General features: G+C 37.4%; 1 protein-coding gene across 1 annotated transcript in view; it reads right to left on the bottom strand.

Annotated features, from left to right (window-relative positions):
- Positions 1-17473, bottom strand: part of MICU2 (mitochondrial calcium uptake 2) — a 78205-nt gene that overhangs the window by 21919 nt on the left and 38813 nt on the right. The window contains exons 5-7 of the mRNA XM_037527342.2: positions 9082-9129; positions 8060-8142; positions 922-981 (exon numbers count right to left, since the gene is read on the bottom strand). Coding sequence (XP_037383239.1) covers positions 922-981; positions 8060-8142; positions 9082-9129 — 191 coding nt within the window. The remainder of the gene's footprint in view (positions 1-921; positions 982-8059; positions 8143-9081; positions 9130-17473) is intronic.

Below are 17473 nucleotides of genomic sequence, written 5' to 3'. Positions count from 1 at the left end.
TACGCAAACAAGGAGCTAAAAGAGGAAGAAATTAAGAAAGCCATTCCAGTCACGGTAACACCAAAAAATTTATTAAATACCTAGGCATAAATTTAAAAGAGGTGAAGTACCTATACAAAGAAAACTATAAAACACTGCTAAAAGAAATAGACATAAAGAAATGGAAAGCTATTCCTTGCTAATGATTGGAAGAATCAGCATTGTCAAAATGGCATCCCAACCAAAAGGAATATAAAGATTCAATGCAATCTCTATCAAAGCCTCAATAGCATCCTCCAAGAAATGGAACAAACATTATTGTAATTCACATGGAACTGCAAAAGACCCCAAATAGACAAAGCAATCCTAACCAAAAAAAGGGGAAGAACGGCAATATCACACTCCCGGACTTCAAACTATGTTGTAAAGCCACAAAAATTAAAACATGCTGCTGGAACAAAAAACAGACACGCAGACCAAAGGAATAGTATCCAGAGCCCAGAAATAAACCCACACCTATATGGGGCACAATGGAATATGAGAATGGAATGGACTGTGGGTGCTTTGTGATTTCACAACACGGTACTATTTTGTATCAAAGTCACTACCTTTCTGATAACAGAATTGGCAAGGGAGCTGGATCCTGTAATTTTAAAAAGTAATCTTTTTTCCTGCCACAGAGGGATTTGTAATCCTATTAAAGCCAATCCCTTTATAGTTAGGCAAGTGGGTGGGGGTGGGGGGGGAGACAAGAAGGAAGGAAGGAAGGGGGTGATCCTGTACTTCTAAAACACAAATAAGTATGTAATCCAACACTCACACACACACACACACAAATTAAGTTACTGATAATTTTCCCAACTATTTGGGAAGAGTTATTTGAACAAACAGAACAGAGCTGCTATTATAATCATCATCCATTTGGAAATAGCTTGTACATACCTGGCATTCTCTTTCATTAGCTGTCTTCAAATCGTCTTCTTTACTTAAGATCTTTTGCAGCTAAAAAGATTATAAACATATATTTAGATGTACATCTATTGATTTTTCAAAACAACCTAAAAAACAGATGCCAAGTTTTAATTATAAATATTAGTTAACTTTTTGTAATACAACACCTAACATTTTTTTTACTATATTTTTTACTAAATTATGTAAGAATAAAAGGAGAAATAGATATTCAAGTATTAATGTTTATTACTATATTCTGGGTCATCTTTTTCCCCTTAAGAAAACTGCCTTACTTAACATGTATTATAAAGGCATCACTCTATTGAGCCATGATTTTACCTGTGTCCTACTTGCAAGAGAATTTTTATTCATAATTAATTTCATGTATCACTGATAATTTATAGTCACATTTTCAAACTGCATCTTGGAATAGCCAAAGCTATTTATAGCATATAAATGTTCTTCCTTTTCATTTTATGCATTTATAAAGTATTTAACAGAGTTTAAAGACCTATAGTTCAGTTAATTATAAAACTGTCAACAGCACCTCGAGATTGAGTACATTAAAAAACCTACCTTACCTTTTAGAGTCATTTATACCAATCCTCATGTGATAGCAAGTGGAAAAAAAAAAGGTTTAAGAAAAATCAAATGGCAAAACCTCTGACTACAAATTTAGATTAGGAGACAAATCTTCACCCATTTTCTTGTAGGCAATTTTTATGTTAACAGGTATTTCTTTGAAAATTGCTGCATCTAAATTCCAAATTAATTATCTCAAATTGCTACTATTATTGTTTGTTTTAGGGAAATGGTGTATCTCTAGTTCTCTAAATTCCTACTCAACTTTTCAACTCCGACTCCCCTATACTTATTCTAGGACATCTCTCCCTTATTTTACTGTATCTTCCTTAAAATATTTTTATTATGCAAAATTTCAAACACAGCAAGTAAAGGAATTCTGTAATAACCAACCATATACGCATTATTCAACTTCAACAATTATTGGTATTTTGGTATTCAAGGTTCATTTATACTTTTATTTACTTCCTGTTCTCTTTGTAATTATTTGTAGCTCTCAGGAAAAACTTACATACATTGAAGTGTACAATTTTGGCCATACAATTTTGACAAATGTATACACCTGATTAATCTATATTCCTTTTAGACATTAGAACAAGTTTTTGTCTCTTCTTAGTCATTCCTTTCTTTCTACATCCCCTACTGAAGCTGAATTACAGTCCACCCCCCTACCTAAATTAGTTTCACTTAATTTAGAAATCCAAATATGTGATACTAAATAGAATGTATTTTTTGGTATTTCCTTCTTTCTTGTCCCATCCCCCCACCCACTTGCCTAACTATAAAGGCTTTAATAGGATTACAAACTCCTCTGTGGGAGGAAAAAATATTACCTTTTAAAATTATAGGATCCAGCTCCCTTGCCAATTCTGTTATCGGAAAGATAGTGATCTTGATACAAAATAATACCATGCTGTGAAATCACAGGAATCATAATTCTGAGGATCAACATCTGCAGAGTGGTGATGGTGCATCAGTACCTCAATTTTCTCCCAACTTTATGAGTCTAAGAGGACTCAATTCACTCAAGGGCAAAGAACTGGAGCATGTGTACACCAGGCATTTGGACACCAAATACAGGTGCATCTTACCCCCATCTCACCACCCTGGTACAGTCACAGAACCTTTGGATATCTATGGGCATAGCAAAGTGGTGGAATGGCTACAAATATGGGTTCTGGTGTCCAACAGTGCTGCTGCCAACCTCCACTCTCCTGTTACTACTACTCTGACTATCCCCCAGCTTCTCAACCTCCAAACTTGTTTCCTCACCTACAGAATAACAACGACAATAACTGCAAATTCTTAAGGTTTCTTCTACGTGCTGGATGCATGGTTCCAAAATTCTCTCCTGTAGGAAATCATTTAATGGTAACACCACACTCTCTCTTCCAGGGGTAAAAATGAGGAGTAAGTTAAATTTATTCCAGTACCCAAAAGTCCTCCTGCTCAATAAATGCTAGTTTCAATTTGGAGGCTGGTAGAGAGAAGGGGCTGTCATCATGTTCAATGCTGGGTTTTTACAGTGCTGGGTACATGGGAGGCATTTTATCAGCATTGGTGGAGAGGATCCAACTTCAGATTGCATTGATCCCCAGTCCTCTGGAGAAGTGCACCTGGGACCTTAGGGGGCTTCTGGGACCTGTCTTGTCTGAGTTCGATGACACTGGTGTTGTGGGTCCTGCTCCCATTCTCCCTCCAGAGGTCCTCGGATGGCTGATTACTCTTCTGACCAGTTTATCTAGGAGGCCCTGAGAGTCTTCACCAGGAGACAGGTGGTCATGTCGTCTCTTGGTGTTCTCTCTCAGATTGTGAGTCTCCTTCACCTGCTGTCAGATTCCTCGGATACTTCACTGAGACATTATTGTGTCAGACACTTTAAAGTTGACAAATTAGGGCCTTCCTGGTGGCTCAACTGGTTAAGACACAACCTATGAAGCTATCCTCAGCCAGGGATCTACCCATACGGCGCATCAGACCTCTCCTGGTTCGCCTGCTGCTCTCCTCAGCAGTGTATTTCAGTCAGTCTGCCTGTTCTGTTCCCCACTCTGTCTCTGGTGAGTCTTCTCATCCCTCACACCTCTGGTCTGTACCCCAGTTCTTGTATGCATAAATAAATAAATCTTTACAAAAATAAAGTTGAGGGCCTCCCTGGTGGCACAGGTGGTTGAGCGCAGCGCTGTGAAGCTGTCCGCAGTCTCTGCAGTGCCGGTTTGATCCCCGCCGGCCGCGGAGATACCCACATGGGGTGATAGACCTCTCCTGTCTTGCCTGCTGCTCCCCTCAGCAGTGTATTTCCACTATCTGCCTGTTCGGTTTCCTGCTCTCTCTCTGATGAATCCTCTCACCCTCCCGCACACCTGGCTTGTACCCTGGTCCTTGAATAAAAATAAATAAAATAAAATAAAAAGTTGACAAATCAGTCTTCTTCAGCATTCCCCACATCATCATATATATATATCAAATGCTGCATTCATGTCTCACTCTTCTGGTGCCATAGCAGGTAGGTGTGGCGCAGGCAGATGAGCAGCTTGTGCAGCATGGTAGTGTGCTCCCTCTCTCCAGTTTGTTCTGCCTGTTCAGCAAGGAGTGAGCAAGGCTTCTATGCATGTGCTTCAGCTTCCTCCTGTCCATGAGTCATGGGCACAGGAATCTGAGCTCTGTAAGCTCACTCTCAGATAGGCAAATTGGCCAACATTGAGAACAGTAGCACTGAAAGGGGTCCATGCTAACAGGTGCATTGTGGCTAGGTTGGCCCTCTGCATATGTTTCTACCCACATGGAGGCTGCTGCCTGCTCAGTCACCTGCTGTCAGCCCAAGCCCCATGGTCCCTGGCTATTTCCTCACTGCCTGGCACATTGATTCTGTCACTAAAAGTCCCTGTGCACTTTCTTTCACTCAGCATAAAGGTTTTGAGATTGTTCCATGTCCTTTGTGTATCAGTAGTTTGTTTCTATTTATAATGGTGAGTTGTATGCCATTATATGAAGATAACTATTTGTCCATTCATCACCTCCTGATTGATGTTTGCATTGTCTTCAGCTACAGTGAATCAAGGTACCATAAACATTTTCTCTTTATTAGCTTTACTATATAAAAACTGCACATACTTAATGCATATATTTGGATGACTTTGGACATATACACACACCTGTGATTCATCACTGTAATCAAGGAAACAAACATATCACCCCAAAAGAGTTGTTAGCCACTGATTTTTATTTTTGGTGGTAAAAATGCTTAGCCTGTGATGATGTACCCTCTTAAGTTTTTAAGTACATAACACCATATTGTTGACTATATGCACTATGTTGTACAGATCTCTGTGCCATAGATTTTCTTGAACCTTTTTTGGTGGACATGTTCTAATATACAGTACTATAGTAATAGTTCCATTTAAAAAAAAAAGACAAACGTTGTGTGCCCAGCTATTTTCTTAAGCTAAAAGGTTTCCCTGGTTTACTAAGTTACTTAAAACAGTTGTACATGAAATCGATTCATGAAAGCAATGTACTAAGTGCCTATTATGGTTGAAAGTGCTGTTCTAAGTGTTGCAAATATAGTCCTTAAGGATTATATATAGTCCTCTGCCCTTAAGGGTAGATAGTGTCCTTGTTTTCAGTGAACTTACCATAATACTGGGCTAGAGATAACAAATTTGAGAACAATTAATTAAGAGAATTTCAGATAGTAAAGTGTTATGACCAATTAAAATAAAATAAGGTAGGGTAACATGATTCAGAGACTTCAGTGGAAGAGTTACTGTTAAATAGGCTTACTTTATGTGGTTCTTTTGAGGACATGCCATTTGGGCTAAGAATGTAATTATTAAAAGCTATGAAAAGAATTGGGGAAAGGGTTTCAAAGAAGGAAGAGCAAAGTTTCTGGTAGAAATTGGGGTGTTCTGTTAGAAAAACAGAAAGAAGGTACAGCTTTTATACACAGGTGGTAAAAGAAGCATGAGGACAAATTCACCAAAGACAAATTTTGAATGAAGAAGTACTATCAAGTCAACCATTTAAATTCATACTGGTTCATATTTAATTTCAGGCTAAAAATGAAGAAAGGTATGTACAATCACTTTAACTTATTTCACTTTCAGGAGCATCATTGTGTAAATTCTGAAACAAGATTATTCCAAATTCAAGAATAAATTATGCTGAAGGTATTGTATTTAGTTAACAGTAACTCTAGCACATATATTTTGCATAATAAAATTATAACACTGCTATATTAAGAGCACAGTCCTTCTTACCTGTATGAAAGTGATGTGAAATAAAAGCATCACCTTAGGAGAAATTTATACTAGTAAAATACATTTGTCATTAATTTACTGTTTAAAGAAATCACACTGAAACCCTGGCATTGATTCCAAAAAGGAGATTTTTCTTTTAAAGATTTATCTATTTATGCATACAAGAACTGGGGTACAGGCCAGAGGTGTGGGGAGTGGTAAATCCATATTAAATGGATTAACTATTACTTGTTTTGATCACCACTGGTGGTGTTTATTATCCACAGAGAACAGTTTATATGTACAGTTGCCATTTTATTTATTCTTAGGATAAAGAACCAAGCAATACACTTATCAACACGATTTCTAGATCTGGCTTTTAATAGAACATGAATGTACCACCAAACATGAAAAGTAACAAACTGAGTCAATTTATGATTTAGAAGGTTTTCACAAGACTTTATATTGATGTATTTTAACATTATCTTTGCATTTGCTTTCAAATCACTTTTATTACATCTACATTTTGGTATAAAAGTAATTCTCATTTCTTGCACTTATGGTAGGAAGAGCAATAAATAAAATTTACTGGGGAAACATTCAGATAAGCTATAAAAACAAACAAAAACTCCAAAACAAACAAAACCTGACCCTTCAAATATGCTTTTAAGAAATACTTACATTTCCAAATATAAGATACTATATACTTAAGTTTTCTAATACAATGACAATGGTAATATTTTACTTTTTAAAAAGATTTATTTTTACTTATTTACGCATAAGAGAACATCTTACATTATTTTATACATTTATTCATTAATTATCAATCTTTCTTTCTAGAATATAAGTTCCTTTAAGTTAATCTCATCCACTGCTGTATCTTTTTCTTTTTAAAGATTTATTTATTTATACATACAAGAACTGGAGTACAGGCCAGAGGTGCGGGGGGTGAGTATTCACCAGAGACAGATTGGGGAGCAGAACAGGCAGATCTACTGAAATACACTGCTAAAGGGAACAGCCGGCAACACAGGAGAAGTCGCTGCGTCATTTGGGTTAGCTCCCTGGCTGGGGATTGAACTCAGGCAGCACCTCCTGCCAACTGCTTGACAGCACTGAGATTTTAACCCCTGAGTGACGAGCGAGGTCCCAATGGCAATAATTATTAAAATATAATGTAAGCATTTTCTGCTCTACGTTGCTATTTTAAATAGACATACTGTTCCATGGGTTATCAAGCTTAGTGTTTTATTTCTAAGATCAGCACAAAGTACATTTTATAGGCTTGGATTGATACACTATACATTCTCCTCCAGATAACTTCTAAACATGCTATATGTATAAACCTAATTTTTGTAAGATCCCACTGTTTTACGCATTTTCCTCTATTTAGGACATTTTTTGTTGTGTCCTTTGTTTCTACTCTTTGAGGTAGTTTCTTATATATGAAACCAGTATTTCTGAAATTATATTTGCAAAGCCCATTGTATGAACGTTGTCAAAGGGATTTACTGAGAGATATACACACAATAAAATGTACCTGTTTAAAGTGTACAGCTTAATGAGTTTTGACAAATTTATATACACATGTAACTACAATCCTAATTGAGCCCTAAAATATTTTTAGCACTCCAGAGAGTTCCTGCATGTATCTTTGCAGTCAATTCCTCACTCTCTCCTGGAGGGTGGGCCACTACACATTCCTACCAACAGCGTTCCTTTTTCTCCACACCTCTGTAAGCACATACTGTTTCTGGTCTATTTTATATGGACCATTCTCACAGGTGTGAGGCAGTAATTTCACTGGGTTTTGATTTGCATTTCCCTGATGGTAAGTGATGAACATTTCTTCATGTGTCTGCTGGCCATCTGTATGTCTTCTTTGGAGATGTGCCTATTTATGTCCCCTGCCCTTTTTTTTATTGTCCCCCCTATTTATTCTTTATAAATGCTGAAGTTTTTATTTCTCTCATTCATTTTTTTTTGGGGGGGGGTGGAGGACATATGAATAACTTTCAACATATCTAGGAAGATATTTATATTGTATTCTTATTAGCTAAAATCATAAAAATAAAACTAAAAAATGTAGAAGCTTAACCTTATTTCTCCTTTCAGAATCTTATGCACTGTTTCCTAACAGTTTCCTCAAGGCTTTATTATAAAAACAATTTAATGTTTTTAAATGTATACATAATTTTTTGAGATGATATATGTAAGCAGTGGATATAATTTCAATTTTTATGGAAATAAAATTATCACACAGAAATCTAGGTGCCATTATTATAAAACAAAAATAACTAGAATCTACTTACCTTAAAAAATTCCCTTTTTTCAACCATCTCATCACCATCTGCATCCAGCATTTTAAAAGCAACATGAAACCCAGAATGAGGTTCTGCAATCAAGTGAATATGAACAATTTAAATATAAATTGTTTGCAGATCTATAATCTTCAAATTTTGAAATAAGCTTCTAGAAATTGAGTAAATGCCTGAACTGAGAAAAAACTGATCTCTTCTTATAACAATTTTCAAAGGGTGGTATATTCCCAATAGTGTGCTGTTCTGCTATTAAGTGTTCTGCCCGTCAAAGCAAAATTAATTTGAGAACTTAATTTCTTTAGCTCTACTAGGAACTTTCTTGTAATCATTATAGTACCATAGCCATTTCATATTGACTATTACTTTTTGTTTCCCTTCCTCAAAGTAAGACTTAAAATAAATTTTTAATTTTGAAATATTTTTAGACTTACAAAAGTGTTATGAAGATAGTATACAAGTTCTCATATACTCATTACCCAGCTTCCTCTAATGATAGGGATCTTGCATAACCACAGTACCTTTACAAAAACTAAGAAATTAACATTGGTATAGCATTATTAACTAAGTTATAGTCTATTTAATTTGATGGTTTTCCTCTGTCACTCACCTCTAGAATCAAATATAAGAAATGATGATGCATGGAATTATTATGTCCCCTTTTCCTCCTCTAAGCTGTGAAAGTTCTTCAATCTTTCCTTGATTTTCATGACACTGAGTTTGAAAATTTTATAGACTATTAGGTGAGAGTTTTTAAATATTCCTAAATGAAGGCTAAGTCTGGTTGATCAAACTTTTTTGTTTTAAAAGACAAAGTTATGGGGTTCCTTACTTCAAAGGAGGAAGAAGAGACCTAAAGAGATAATCTAATCTAATACTACTGTTTTACAGATATAGAAATTAAACTACCAACAATATTTTCAATAATAAACACAGAAATACCAAACTTGCAAAATCTTGTTTGGTAAAAATGGAAAATTCCAGATGATCTTTGAAAAAAATTACAGGATACTTACTAGTGAGAATTGTAAGCAAGAAAAGATACTCAGTATATGAAATTAGCCCTAAAAGAGATAAAATAAAATCATCAGAAAATGTTTCAGAAGTCATATATAGATACTATACAAAAACATCTAATAAAACACACCCACATTTTTATTTTAAATTACTTCTCTTTGGTACAGAAGAAAACTTTTATAATAGAGAGTTGAAGTACAGTACTAATATTAAAAAAAAAAAGTCTAATAGGTTACTATTATTAATAAGGGGAATGGATGCTGACCAGCAAATAAGAGGTATCCAATAACTGGCATAATTTTTACATAATTTCTACTTAAATTTTATTATTCATACTATCTCAAGTGAAACAAACTTATAAGTTCAGTATAACAACACATTTGGATATCCAAAGTTTTCTGTAGCAGTAAGCTGATTTTCAGATTTAGATATACCAAAATTCAAATTCTATCATTTAAAATGAAATAATCAAATCCCTATAGCAGTAACTTGATTTTCATTTGGGAAACCATTTCTTCCCCATCCTCAAACATGGAGTTTAGATAGGATGACCCATCTTCACTTTTGGAGGTAGATGTTGACTATCTTAAGAAAATAATTACATTCCTGTAGAATTAGTGCAGGAATGGGGAAGTACATTGATTCACAAGTTTAAAATTTTTCTTTTGCTAGCCCTGTATCTCAAGTCTTTTTAAATCTATAGTCCTGCCTTTTCATTCTTCACCCGCCCTCTTAATTGTTGAAGAAGTCTGGTTATTTATCATGTAAAGTTTATTGCACTCTTAGAAGTTTTGCTAACTGTATCTACTCTGTGTCATTTTACATGTTCGCCTAACTGCTAAATTTCCTACAAACTGGTTCTTAGAACCAGAGGCACCCAGATTCAAGATTGATTTTTGACAAGAACTCTTAATAGATGGTGCTGTATACTTCCATCAGGAGGCCAAAATACAAATGTTTACAGAAAATGCTAAATACCAATGAGGGGTATGAATGTAAGAGTTACAGGAATACACCAAAAGATGAAATCATTTCCACAGTTTAGATGATCAGGTATGTACGTCATACAGGCAGTAAATCCAAAAATGGTCTATGACTAGTGGGTAAAATTTTCAGTTAAGATGGAATGCTGTAAGTGGGAAAGCCACAGGAGATAGAGGAGGCTGAATATGAAACTTAAAAAGTGATTGTCTGAAATAATGCTCATGTGGATAATACCAGGGGAAAAAAATGTGAAGCGGGTAAAGGTAGTAAGTATTTATCCTTTCATGTAGGAAGAATATTCCCTAACAGCTCCAATTAAAACAGAATCTCAGAGTGAAAAGTAGTTCAGGTAAGGATTTTATGTCTAGGTAATTCAGTATTTCAGCTATAAGTGACTTCAGGTTTATGTTATGTTATATTATTTATTATTGTGTGTAAGAACTTGGGTTTAGGCCAGAGTTGTAGGGGATGAGAGGATTCACCAGACAGAATGGGGAGTAGAACAGGCAGATTTACTGAAATATACTGCTAGCGGGAGCAGAGGGCAAGACAGGAGAGGTTTGCTGCTCCATATGTGGATTAGCACCTTGCCATGGACTGAATGCAGGACATAATAGAAGGTATATTTTAAATGCTTTTAGAAAACTAGAGATCAAGTGGGACACTGAGTGGAAAGGAACTATTGCAGGCACTGCACCTGTGAATGGGAACTGTGGAGAACAATGTGGGAAACACCATGGAGGTAAGTGAACGGCTCCAGGTGCCATTAAAGGAAGGTAAGGACTCCGAGGAGAGACCTGCAAATAGCCAAAGGCCAGCAGGTAAGCTTGTGTGGAAAAGCACATACACTCGAAAAGGAGAGGCTGATCGTAGCTGCCCAGGTCCCCTCGCTGTGACCTAGGTTTGTGGGGAGATGCATGGGAATTGACACTGAGGTGAATGACCCTCACTGAGTAATCAAAAACCAGGCGCCTGGGCATGGGAGCAGGGTTCAAAAGCCGCCATTTCTGCAAAACTGAACTGGGCTACCACCCACGTCCTGGATCTGAGGGCTTCAGAACTGAGAACCGGGGCATGAAATTTGTGGCGTGGAATCCCCACGATAGTGGGGCAGATGGCAGACACAGCACCCCCACGCCATTGAGTCACTACACACCATACCCACTCTGTTCCCCAGAGAGCCAAGGGGAAAAAAAAACACAGTTCTGGAAGGATACTAGGAAAATCTCTGGTGCCAACTAGTGATCAGAACAAATTCACCAACTTCCTGATAATTGGAAGCCAGGGATCACAAAACTACCCTCATGCTCTGAGAGGGGGTGGGTCACACAAACAGGGGTAAGAAGGGAAACAAGGTGTGGAAAAAGACCCCATTCTGGACCTGAGCCAGGTGACGATCTGGGGTGTGGGATGTACCCATAACAGTGGGCACTGTACAGGTGACAGCCAGCATTTTGGATCTGATAGCCCTGGAATTGAGACGAGCACAGAATTCAGGGCGTGGGATCCATAGAGCTATGGGCACAGCACCAGATGAACATGGGTCAGACACAGCACCCACCTTGAACAATAGCTCTGTGTTGAGGTGCTCTTCTCCCCCATCCTTTTCTCAAAGAACCACTGGGAAAAAGCACAGGTCAGCAAGTACAGGTCTCTGGTGCCATCTAGTGAATCTGATAGCCCTGGAATTGAGACTAGAGCGCAGAATTCAGGGCATGGGATCCACAGAGCTATGGGCACAGCACCAGATGAACATGGGGCAGACACAGCACCCACCTTGAACAATAGCCTGTGTTGAGGTGCTCCCCTCCCTATCCTTTTCTCAGAGAACCACTGGGAAAAAGCACAGATCAGCAAGTCCAGGTCTCTGGTGCCATCTAGTGACCAGAAAAGAAAATCACCAACTGGCTGATTCCCTGCTGGAATTGAGTAAACACAGATGGAGGGAACTGTAAGGGACAATTCCAAGCAACCCAGCATCAACACCCTGGTGGAGTTTTGGCATACAGTGCTGGACTTGGTGTAGTAAACAGGTTCTGACACCACTGAAGGAGCACCCCAAAGAGATGCCTGCCATCACCAGTGGCACAACATCCTAACACATAGAACTTATTAGAAAGCAAACAGCAGGAAGAAGGAAAAGTATAAACAACCAAGCAATTCTGCAGGAGGAGGACACACGATAAAAAGGAAAACAGTCACCAGAGCTCAAATATGACATGGAGGAACTTTTTGGCCTTTCAAATAGAGATTTAATGATCGTCATGGTTAAAAAGCAGAAAGGAAACGAAAAGGAAAAAAATGATTTGAGACAAATAATCACTGAACTGAAGAATGAAATTGAGACCTCAATAAAGGAAAGAAAAGAAATGCAGGAGATTAAAAGATTACTAGAGGAATAAAGAACTCTGGGAATAGCTATGAAAACAGAATCGATGAAATGGAAGAATGGATCAGTACTCTTGAAGACACAGAAATAAAAAAAGCCAAAAGAGAAAAGGAGAGAGAAGTGCAAAGGAAGAAGTATGAAGACATTCTTCGACAATTATCAGACTCCATGAAGAGAGGAAATGTAAGTGTGATAGGCATTCCAGAAGATGAGGGGAGAGACAAAGGAATTGAGAAATTATTCAAGGAGATAACTGAAGAAAACTTCCCAAGCATCAAAAAGGAGAGGAACATAGACATACAAGAAGTGAGAAGAACACCCAATTACCACAATGAAAAGAAAACTACAGCAAGACACATAATAGTAAAGCTTGCAAGAGTCCAAGACAAGGAAAATATAATGAAACAGGCAAGGCTGAACAAACAGGTAACTTATAAGGGAAAACCAATCAGGTTAATTTTAAACTTCTCCAAAGAAGAACTACGGGCAAGAAGAAAATGGAGTAACATATTCAACAAACTTCAATACAGCAAATGTCAACCAAGAATACTTTACCCTGCAAAGCTCTCCTTCCTCTATGAAGAAAAAATATGGATCTTTTCAGACAAACAGAAACTCCAGAAATTCATTACAACGAAACCCTCCACTCCAAAAAATTCTATAAGAAGTCCTAAAGACAAAACCAACAGAGGAATGAACAAGAACAGAATAAAGCAAGGAATAAAATTACAAAGAAGACAAATAAAATGGCAAATACAGATATCAACATATCAATATTAGCTCTAAATGTAAATGGATTAAACTCATCAATAAAATGACAGAGACTAGCAGGCTGGATTAAAAAAGAAAATCCAACCTTCTGCTGTCTCCAGGAAACACATTTAACCACAAAAGACAAAAATAGACTGAAAGCAAAAGGTTGGAAAGCAATCCTACAAGCAAATGGACCAAAAAAGAAGGCAGGAACAGCTCTACCTATATCAGATGAAACAGACTTCAAATTAAAAAAGGTAAAAAGAGACAAAGACGGACACTACATTATGATCAAGGGGACAATACATCAGGAAGAAATAACACTCATCAACATATACTCACCAAATAAAGGAGCACCAAAATATAATTGAAAATTATTATCAGCTCTGAAAACAGACATTAAAGAAAATACATATATAGTGGGAGACTTCAACACTCCACTCTCACCAATGGACAGATCAACGTGACAAACAATAAACAAAGACACTAGAGCCCTAAATAAAGACACAGAACTCATGGACTTAACAGACATCTATAGGACACAGCACCCCAAAAAATCCAAGTACACATTTTTCTCAAGTGCACACTGATCATTCTCCAGAATTGATCACATACCGTGCCACAAGACAAATATCAACAGATACATGAAGATCAAAATCATTCCAACAATCTTCTCCAATCATAAAGGCATCAAACTAGAAATAACTCATGAAAAGAAAATAAGGAACCCTCCCACTTCATGAGCTTGAAATCCACACTGCTGGAAGACCATTGGACTAATGAGGAGATCAAAGAAGAAATTAATAAATAATTTGAGTTGAATGACAAGGAGGACACCACTTTTCCACTTTCCAGTAAAAGCAGTAATAAGAGGAAAATATATAGCAATACAGGCTTACATCAAGAAACAAGAAAGAACTCAAAGAAACAACTGAATCTCACAACTCAAAGAGCTAGAAAAAGAAAAACAAAAAAATCCTAAAGCCAGTAGAAGAAAGGAATAAAAATCAAAGCAGAAATAAATGAAATGGAAATTAAAAAAAATCCAAAAGATTAATGAAACCAAAAGTTGGTTCTTTGAAAAAAATAAACAAAATAGACAAAACTCTAGCCAGGCTCACAAAGAAAAAATGGGAGCAAACACATATAAATAGGATTACAAATGAAAGAGGAGAAATCACAACAGACTCAGTAGAAATCAAAAGAATAATTAGAGATTACCCTGAACACTTATATGCAAACAAATTCAACAACCTAGAAGAGATGGACAAATTCCTAGAATGATATAATCATCCAAAGCTGGACAAAGAAGAAATAGAACACCTTAACAGACCAATTACAAGCAGCGAAATTGAGGCAGTAATCAAAGCACTCCCCCAAAACAAAAGCCCACGTCCAGATGGCTTCACAAATGAATTCTACCAAACACTCATCAGTGTATTAGTGCCCATCCTACACAAACTCTTTCAAAAAATTGAAAAGAAGGAATACTACCAAATACGTTCTATGAAGCCAACATTACACTAATACCAAAACCAAGCAAAGATAGCACAAAAAAAGAAAATTACAGGCCACTCTCCCTAATGAACACTGATGTAAAAATCCTCAACAAAATCCTTGCCAATAGAATCCAACAATGCATCAACAATGCATCACCACTGCTCTTCAATATAATACTGGAGGTCCTAGCCAGGGCAATAAGACAAGAGAAAGACATACAAGGAATCCAAACAGGGAAAGAAGAAGTAAAACCATCACTATTTGCAGATGATATGATAAAATACATAAAGAACCCTAAAAATGCCACAGAAAAACTACTTGAAATAATCAACCAGTTTAGTAAAGTAGCAGGATACAAAATCAACACACAAAAGTCAGTAGCCTTCCTATACACAATCAATCTGAAGAAGAAATCAAGAGAACCATCCCTTTTATGATTGAAACAAAAAATAATCAAATACTTGGGAATAAACCTAACAAAAGAGGTGAAGGACCTATACAAAGAAAATTATAAACCACTGTTAAAAGAAATAGAAAAAGACACAAAGAAATGAAAAGACATTCCATGCTCATGGATTGGAAGAATTAACATTATTAAAATGTCCATCCTACCAAAAGCAATTTACAGATTCAATGCTATTCAAATAAAAATCTCAATGACATTCTTCAAAGAAACAGAAAAAATACTAATGAAATTCATATGGAACTGTTAGGGGGAAAAGGATGTCCTAAAGCTAATTCCATACAGGCTTTGTGGACTCCACCCCCACCCCAGGCCAAAGCCAAAGACACTGGGAACTCCAAATCCCATCACCACCAAAGGGAAGGTAGCTGGGACTTGAGGGTGGGGTTAAGCAGCCAGGTTGATATAAAAGGCAGACACGTGGGCTTTGGGGTTCCCCCATTTTGGCTCTCCACCAGCTAGCAGCGTCTGGCCAGCTCTGACAGTGACTTTGGGTTTCCAGGTCGTTGGATCGGGTAGGACGCATTAAAGACTTTATTTCCCTATTTTCTCCCTGAGTTGTATATTTTCCTTATTTCCTTTTCCCTTAAAAATAAACCTTTTGTTAACCTTTTGTGTGTGCCTGTAGTGGACTATTAATAAGTCCCTTTGAAGCGTGCGGGTAAGGACCCACAGTCAGGATCCCATTCAATATTGGGGCTGCTCTATAACAGAACCACAAAAAACCATGAATAGCCAAAGCCCTACTGATGAAAACAAAGGAGAAAGGAGGTATCACACTTCCAAACTTCAAACTGTACTACAAAGCCATAATAATTAAAACAGTTTGGTATTGGAACAAAAACAGACACACAGACCAATGGAACCTAACAGAGAGTTCAGAAATAAAACCACACTTATATGGACAACTGATCTTCGACAAAGAAACAAAGAATAAGAAACGGAACACGAACAGTTTGTTCAATAAATGGTGCTGGGAAAACTGGACCACCACTTGAAAAAAAAAAATGAAACTGTTAGGGGGAAAGGATGTCCTGAGATAATCTCATACAGGCTTTGTGGACTCCACCCCCACTCCAGACTAAAGCCATCAGGACATTGGGAAAGACAAATCCCATCACCACCAAGGGGAGGGTGGCTGGGACCTGAGGGTGGAGTTGGGCAGCCAGGTTGGATATAAAAACCAAACACGTGGGCCTTGCTCTCTCTCTGGCTCGCGATAGCTCGCCTCCTGGCTTCACCGCTCCTGGCTGGCGGCCAACTCTGAAAGCGCCATTTTGGGATTCCTGATCGGCGGATGGGGTAGGACTCATTTAAAACTTTGTGTACCACTTTTCTCCCAGAGCTGTATATTTCCTCATTTCCCCTTCCCTTGTAAATAAACCTTTTATTAACCTTTCACGTGTGCCTGCAGTAGAGCATTGATAAGTCCTTTTAAGCGCGCGGGTGAGGACCCACAGTCAGGCACCCCGTTTTGTATCGGGGTTGCTCTACAACAAAACTAGACCATTACTTCTCACCATGCACAAAAATAAACTCAAAATGGCTAAAAGAACTGGATATAAGACCTGAAACCATAAAATATATAGAAGAAAATATAGGTAAACCAGTACAAGACATATCTCAAAAACATATTTAAAGACTCATCACCCAAAGCAAAGATAGTCAAGGAAAAGATAAATACTTGGGATTACATCAAACTGAAGAGCTTCTGTACAGCAAAAGAGACATTAACCAAAACAGAGAGACACCCCACTGATTGTGAAAAAACCTTTGCACTGCATACAACTGATAAGGGACTGATCACAAAGATATACAAAGAACTCACATCATTCAACAAAAACAAAGTAAACAATCCAGTCAAGAAAAGGGCAGAAGAACTTAAAAGACATTTCTCCAAAAAAGAAATGCAAATGGCCAACAGGCATAAGAAAAAATGTTCAACATCCCTTATAATCAGGGAAATGCAAATCCAAACCACACTGAGATACCACCTTACACCAGTAAGAATGGCACCTATCAAAAAAACAAGCAACAACAAATGTTGGCGAGGATGTGGTGAAAAAGGAACGCTCCTATATTGCTGTTGGGAGTGCAAACTGGTCCAACCACTATGGAAAGCTGTCTGGGATTCCTCAGTCTACTAAAAATGGAGCTACCATATGACCCAGCAATTCCACTCCCAGGGATCTACCCAAAGGACACAAAAACATTGATTCAAAAGACCACCTGTACCCCTATGTTTATTGTAGCACTATTTATAATAGGTAAAACCTGGAAACAATCCAAATGTCCAAAATTA

Source organism: Talpa occidentalis, unplaced genomic scaffold, assembly GCF_014898055.3.
Source record: "Talpa occidentalis isolate TD23 unplaced genomic scaffold, MPIMG_talOcc4v2.1 talOcc4.5, whole genome shotgun sequence".
Lineage (NCBI taxonomy): Eukaryota > Metazoa > Chordata > Mammalia > Eulipotyphla > Talpidae > Talpa > Talpa occidentalis.
The sequence above is the reverse complement of the archived record's forward strand: the minus strand, read 5'-3'. Positions and strand labels throughout refer to the sequence as shown.